The 6,527-nt window shown below is 43.6% G+C and overlaps 1 protein-coding gene across 1 annotated transcript in view; it reads right to left on the reverse strand.

The window, feature by feature from the left end:
- The window catches only part of LOC100717081 (extracellular calcium-sensing receptor-like), a 31,773-nt gene extending 25,537 nt beyond the window's left edge, over nt 1–6,236 (reverse strand). Inside the window, exons 1-2 of the mRNA XM_003466602.3 lie at nt 6,034–6,236; nt 4,482–4,773 (exon numbers count right to left, since the gene is read on the reverse strand). Coding sequence (XP_003466650.3) covers nt 4,482–4,773; nt 6,034–6,236 — 495 coding nt within the window. The remainder of the gene's footprint in view (nt 1–4,481; nt 4,774–6,033) is intronic.
- Nucleotides 6,237–6,527: the final 291 nt, after the last annotated feature.

Genomic DNA, 6,527 nt, shown 5'->3' on the forward strand with positions numbered 1-6,527 from the left:
TAAATGGATCAAAGATTAGAATATTAAAACAAAAACACTAATCCTGGAAGACAAAGTAGGTAAAAATCTTGAAGACATAGTGGTAGGTAGAGAATTCATTAACAGGAATCAAACCAAATGAGAAATATTTCCAAGAATCAATAACTGGGGTCATGTATTATTAAAGAGTTTCTCCATGTCGAACAAAATCTCCAGCATAGTGAAAGACAAACCCACAAACTGGGTAAAAATCATAGTAAACTGTCCCTCAGACAAAAGACTTCTGGCTGGAACATATAAAGAGTTTTTAAAACTCAGACCCCCAAAATTCAAATATCTAATCCAAAATTGCACATCTGAGATGAATACACACTTCTCAGATGAAGAAATACAAATGGCAAATAAATGCATGAAAAAATGTTCTTCATCATTAGTCATTAGAGAAGTGCAAATTAAAACAACACTAAAATTCCATCTCACTACAGAAACAATGGCCAGGGTCAAGAAAACTACAAAAAAATGCTCGAGAGATTGTGGGGGAAAAAGAACTCTCCTGCACTGTTGGTGGGAGTGTAGACTGGTGCAGCTACTGTGGAAGTCCTTCTGGAGGTTCCTCAAAAAGCTGTGATTGGAAGTCCCATTTGACTCACCTATTCAACTTCTGAGCATGTTCCCAGAAGAACTGAAAACATCATACCACTGTGATATAAGTACAGCCATGTTTATGGTAGCACCAAAAAAACCTGAGGAATGGATAAAAAAGTGATGGTATTTTTATGCAATGGAATACTACTCAGCCATAAAGAATGATCACATTAAGACATTTATAAATAAATGGATGCAACTTGAAACCATACTCATAAGCCAAATAAATGAAAATCACGTATATAAATACCATATAGTCTCCCTAGTGTACAAAATGGTAAGAGTACATAAGATTTTATAATAATCATGGATCCTCATTACATTGCTTTGAAGCATTATAAATGTTTTCATTCCTTAGTTGGAATGGTTTTATTCTGTTTTCTTTGATGTTAGGTGCGATGATATGAACAGCTATTTTGAAGAAAATGAGACATTATGGCAGCCATTGCTGATTTAATATCATCTTGCTTTGATGTCCTACCATGCTTTTATTCTTTTGTTTCCATGGTTCAATGATGTTGTGTCATATTGGATTTTAATATGTGTGATAGTGTAAACTAATTTTTATGAAAATAAGATGACATAGTAGCCATTTTTCATTTTCTGTTATTTGGTTCTGAATGCGCAATAATACTTACATTCTCTTGAATGGTTTTACACTATTTTGTTATGCTTCACACTGTTGTATGTGACGGTATTCTCAACTATTTCAAAGAAAGACACATTATGGTAGCTACTGTTATTATCCAGTTATCTTGTGGTGAAGTGCTGTGTTGCTTACATTGTTCTGTTCTGATCTGCTTTGTTCTGTCCTCTCTGCTCTTAATCTCTTTAAAATAAAATAAAATTTTTTTAAATCATACATCATGACCATGTCAGCTTCTGCCCAGTTATGCAAGGGTGATTCATCTTATGTAAGTCAAGAAACATAATTAAGGATAAAAATCACTTGATCATCACAGTTGGTGCAGAAAAAAGATTCAACATCCATTCATATTGAAAACTCTGATGGATATTAGTATAGGACATCAACTCAAACTAATGGAAGTCATTTGTGACAAGCTCACTGTCGACTTCATAGCAACTGGGGGAAAACTGAATACATCCCCCTAACATCAAACATCACAAGTGTCTCCACACGCACAGTAACATACAATAGAGCAATTGAAGTTTAGCCTGATGAACTGGAAGAGAAAGTGAAATAAAAGATGGACCAACAGGAAAGAAAACTGTCACGCTATCCTCTATTCAAAAGACACAAAAATGCGGTGAGAAAACTCTTAGAGCTCATAAGGCAACCTATCTAGGTGGCAGGATACAAAATCAGTTTTAAGTTACTTAAAATTAAACAGAAAATTAAAAAGTAATGACCATTAACAGAAATTTTATACACTAACAATTAATCCACAGCGAAGGAAATCAGGAAAAGGACTGCATTCATAGGAAGAACACAAAGATTAAGTAATGTACCTAGGAATACAAATAACCAAGGAAGTAGAAGATCTCTATAATGAAAACTATAGTCCTCTGAAGACATAAATGGAAGAGGCAATTAGAAAATGGAAAGACATCCCCATCTTAGGCAGAATCAATAGTGTCAAAATTCTCATATTCCCAAAACTAATATATACATTTCACACCATGCTCTGAGAGCCCAGGAGGGCCCAGCAAGGGTCAGCTCCATGTCTTCTGGCTCAGCCTCATACAGCCCATATGGCTCAGGAGGAAACTCAGGAGCAGATGAGCCTCAACTAGGCCCCTGGAATCCCACACTGCTGTCTAGGCCAGGGCCTCAGATGGGCTTGACTCAAAGACTCTGCTTGGCACAGAACTAGTAGGTTACCTTGAATACCAGGGACCATGTTTAGGGCCAGTGCATCTCATCTGGCTATTTTTTGAACTCTGTTCTGTGAGAGATGACAAAGAATGTGGGGAGGCAATTTACAGCTGTTTGTTTTTGTGTTGGAAAGAGATCATTTTTCCAAAAGAGAAAAGAGCTCTTGAGATGCAGTTGGCACAGCACGGTATCATGTTGGATGCTGGTAGAGGCTGAGGTGCAGGATGCAGTCGCTCAGGCCGTGGCTGAGTGGATAGATGATACCTTAACTCTCCTCACCGATATATAAACCCCCTCCTCCTGTGAGAGAGCAGGGATTCAATAGATGGCACAGAGGTTGCACTTCAGCTCCAACTGTAGGTGTTGGATATCCTGGGACCTGCAGAAAGGGCCCCACAAGGACTAGCTCTCATAGGGACAGGCTAGCCAAATTTTGCAAATAAAAGTACAGGATAAGCAATGATGTGGATTTCTGATGAATGATGAGTACAGGTTTGTCCTGTACCTATGGGTTTGGATTTTGTTCAAAACCCAGATTTCCTTGAAGATTCTGTGTAATTTCTGACCTACCTACAACATGGAAAATAGGATTTTCTTGAGGTATGATTCACCAAGATATTTCCAAGTCTTTAAATGTGCTTATATTTGAAGGAAAGGAGAAAAATCCACCTCACAGAAAACTATAGTTGAGAATGTATTATTAGTACTCTAAGCTGAGAGGATCAGAATCCTTGGGCTAAGGATTCTGCACTGACAATCTGAGGTCAGACACGTGGAACAGCAATAGGAACTGGAAGACTCTCCAGAAGGACCATCCACCTGATCACGAAGAACCTGGAGCCACTCAGGGAGCATCCAAACAAGATGGAGGCCCTGGGAGATGGTCCCAGCACAGTAGGAGCCATGGGTGCCCCCTTCTCCACAACTGTATGGCACCTTGGTAAACAGACTGCAACCAAATTTTGTCACCTTCAATGTCCCACTGCACAGGTAGCTTCCTCACAGCAAGCGGGAGTGACAGTGGGACTCACCCAGGTTCACAGGCTTCAAAGTGAGACCAGATAGGCTTCAGTAGGACCCTTGAACACAGCTGATGGGAATGCAACCCCATGCAGAGCCAAGGAACACATAACACTAGTTCAAAAGAGCAGCACTGGGCCCAGTGGTTCTGCTCCACACACAACAATGCTAAGTCTGATCCTGAACATGCAGAGAAACAGCATCCAAAGGACCTGAAGACAAAGCAGCTCAAATCCTATGAACTGCAGAGTGAGTGAACACAATGAGGTCTTTGCACAGAGAGAATATGAATGGTCACTGGAAAAGGGTGAAACTCTAACACTGGCCACAGTGAGACTGACCCATGACACTGCCCAGGGAAGCTGCAAGTCCCACAACACACACCTTCTAATTCCATCCTGGGAAATATCCACAAAGGCAGATCCACAGAGATGTAATGCAGATGGGTGGCTTGGGGGTCGCTGGAGCAAAGTGGTACCTCCTGGGTTTGGGGTTTCTTTGCAGGGTGAGGAAAACATTCACATTACTGGTGGCTGTTATTTTCACCCTGGTCATGCTAATAGCCATGTTCATTGGGTGAATCCACGCTACACATCTCAATTCCTCCCCTAAAAGTAAGAGCTCTCATTGGCAGTGGCATATGTGGCAGCCTCCTATGACCACTGTTTCGGGAGTACCATCGAGAGCCTGCAATTCAGTGACAACCAAGGGTACAGGTGAAGCTAGTGGCCTGAATCCCCTGCCTGGACTTGAACCTCAGCTCCAGCTCCTGGCACTGAGTGAGCTGAGGCCGTCACTGTGTTTGATCCAAAGCTGGCTCCTCCTCCAAGGGATGAGAACAGAGCTCTCCCATAACAAAGGGTCATGCAGAGAACAGGTTCAGATGTGGATGTGACAGCAGGGACCTCCCACAGCAGAGCAGCACCTACCTGAGTGTCACATCACTCAGCCTCTCTGCCATTCTCCTGGTTCTGAAGGAACAGCACCTGGGCGGACTCACCTGGGGAAACTTGTAGAGCCCCAAGAGCCTGGCCATGGCCACAGACAGCGCTGAGCGTGTGTCCCCCACCATGGCAACCCTGGGTGGACCCCAGTGGCATGCATAGTTAGGGACTGGATCCTCCTGCCGTGAGAGGAAGGACATGGTCTCATGCATGGCCCCATGCACAGAGTCCCCAGAGTTGTGAATGGAGAAGCCCAGTGTCAGGTTGGGCAGCAGGTGGGTGCTCCTGTTGATCTCCTCCACAGCAAAGACAAAGCTCTGGGCCACCCGGTAGCCCCAGCTGGACACACTGAGGAGAGAAGTCCAAAGTCACAGTCATCACAGGGCAGAGTAGGCTTGCATAGTCAGTGATACCTGTATGCATGGCACACACAGTATGTGGGACAAGTTGCATTTCCATGTAACATGCATACAGAAATTCACACAGCGTCATCCAGAACAGACAGGGAGAGGGCTGGTTGGAGTGTGGTTGTGCACACCTTTAATCTAGCACTCTGGGAAGCTGAGGCAGGAAGTTTGCAAGATCAATCCCAGCCTGGGCAAATTTACAAGATCATGCTATAAAAGAAAGAAGGAAAGGATGGAAAGAAGAAAGTAATAAAAGAGTAGGGAATAAAGAATACTAGAGACATTATCCAAAGTTAATGCCATGTGCTTAAACCAAAATACAGAAAAAACAGACAAACCATCAAGTGGGCCAGATCCAGTAGGTGCTGGAAAGTTAGACTGTGCCTAGGCACGAACATAAAGTCTGGTGCCCAAGAATGTTAAAGGCCCCCAAAATTAACATGTATTTCAAAGTCGCTAAGAATAGACTTTAAATGTGCTCTTTAACAAAAAAAAAAGTCCATACATGACTTCATGATGCACTGATCAGCCTAATTTAGTATTTTTTAAAATTTCTTCTAACTTAATCTTTCTATGATATATATATACACACATCAGCATGCTGAAGTGTGAGCCAGACATATGTACAATTATTATTCATTAATTTTCAAACATATCAAAACACCCAGTGAATGTCGAAAGGAAAAACTAGGCATTTCTGATGATAACACAAAGTTTTGTCATTTCAAAAGAATTTTGACAGCCTTTAGTAAAACTAAACATATATGATTTATTCATTTCTTTAAAGAGCAGAATATATTTATTGAGAGAAAGAAAGCTTCTGCCTGAGAGGGAGCCAGAGCAGTCTCATTTAATTTAAAACGTGTGCTGCACTATGAACTGAAGGACAGAAACAGGCAAAGCAAAAACAACAGAACCTGAATCCCAGCTCCTGAGGATCAGCCTTAAGCTCAGTCAGCAAAAACACCTGTCTCTCATCCAGCCCTGTACCCATCTCAGAAGGAGGAGAAGCCCAGGAACATTTGCCCAAGCCTGCAGTCCCCAAGCACAGCACATAGCATGTTCTGGACTGCACAAGGGCCAGCCAGAAGGAGATGCACAGAAAGAGTCACTAAGGACTGGGAGCCACCAATGACCAGGCACAAAGCAATATTTGGGAACCTGCAGCACCACAGCATGGGAATCCACCAACCCTGCTCACCGTGAGGATGGCTGCCTTGCAGGCAGTGCTGTGAAGTCCAGGGAGACAGAATTGTAGAAACGAAGGATAGAGAAGCTGCCACCCAGCACCACATCCCCTGGACGCTTGAAGCGAGGGATGTGGCCAGGAAGCAGCCAACCCAAAGGCCCAGGGGCTGCCAAGAGGGCACCTGACAGCATGGCTAGCAGGGCACACAGCCTCATGCCTGCACGGATGGGACCAGACTCCTCAGGCCGGAATGAAGTGGCCAGGCTCTTATCTGGATGCCCCTCACCTGGGGCACTGAATCCCAGGACCATTACACCTCGGGGAGCTGGGTGATCCCTGCTGCACCAAGCATTCAATGGCAGCATTTGTTTCCAGGCTTCTGCACAGTGGGGCAGGACACCTGGTATCCCCAGAACTGCAGGTGGCCTGGGCCTCGGGAGAGTCCTAGCAGAGTGCAGACACAGAGCTAGGTCAGACAGACCTGTTCCCAGGAGGGGCTGTCATGT

This window comes from Cavia porcellus, unplaced genomic scaffold (genome assembly GCF_034190915.1).
Source record: "Cavia porcellus strain 051 isolate PalLab524CR breed Dunkin Hartley unplaced genomic scaffold, mCavPor4.1 scaffold_7, whole genome shotgun sequence".
Lineage (NCBI taxonomy): Eukaryota > Metazoa > Chordata > Mammalia > Rodentia > Caviidae > Cavia > Cavia porcellus.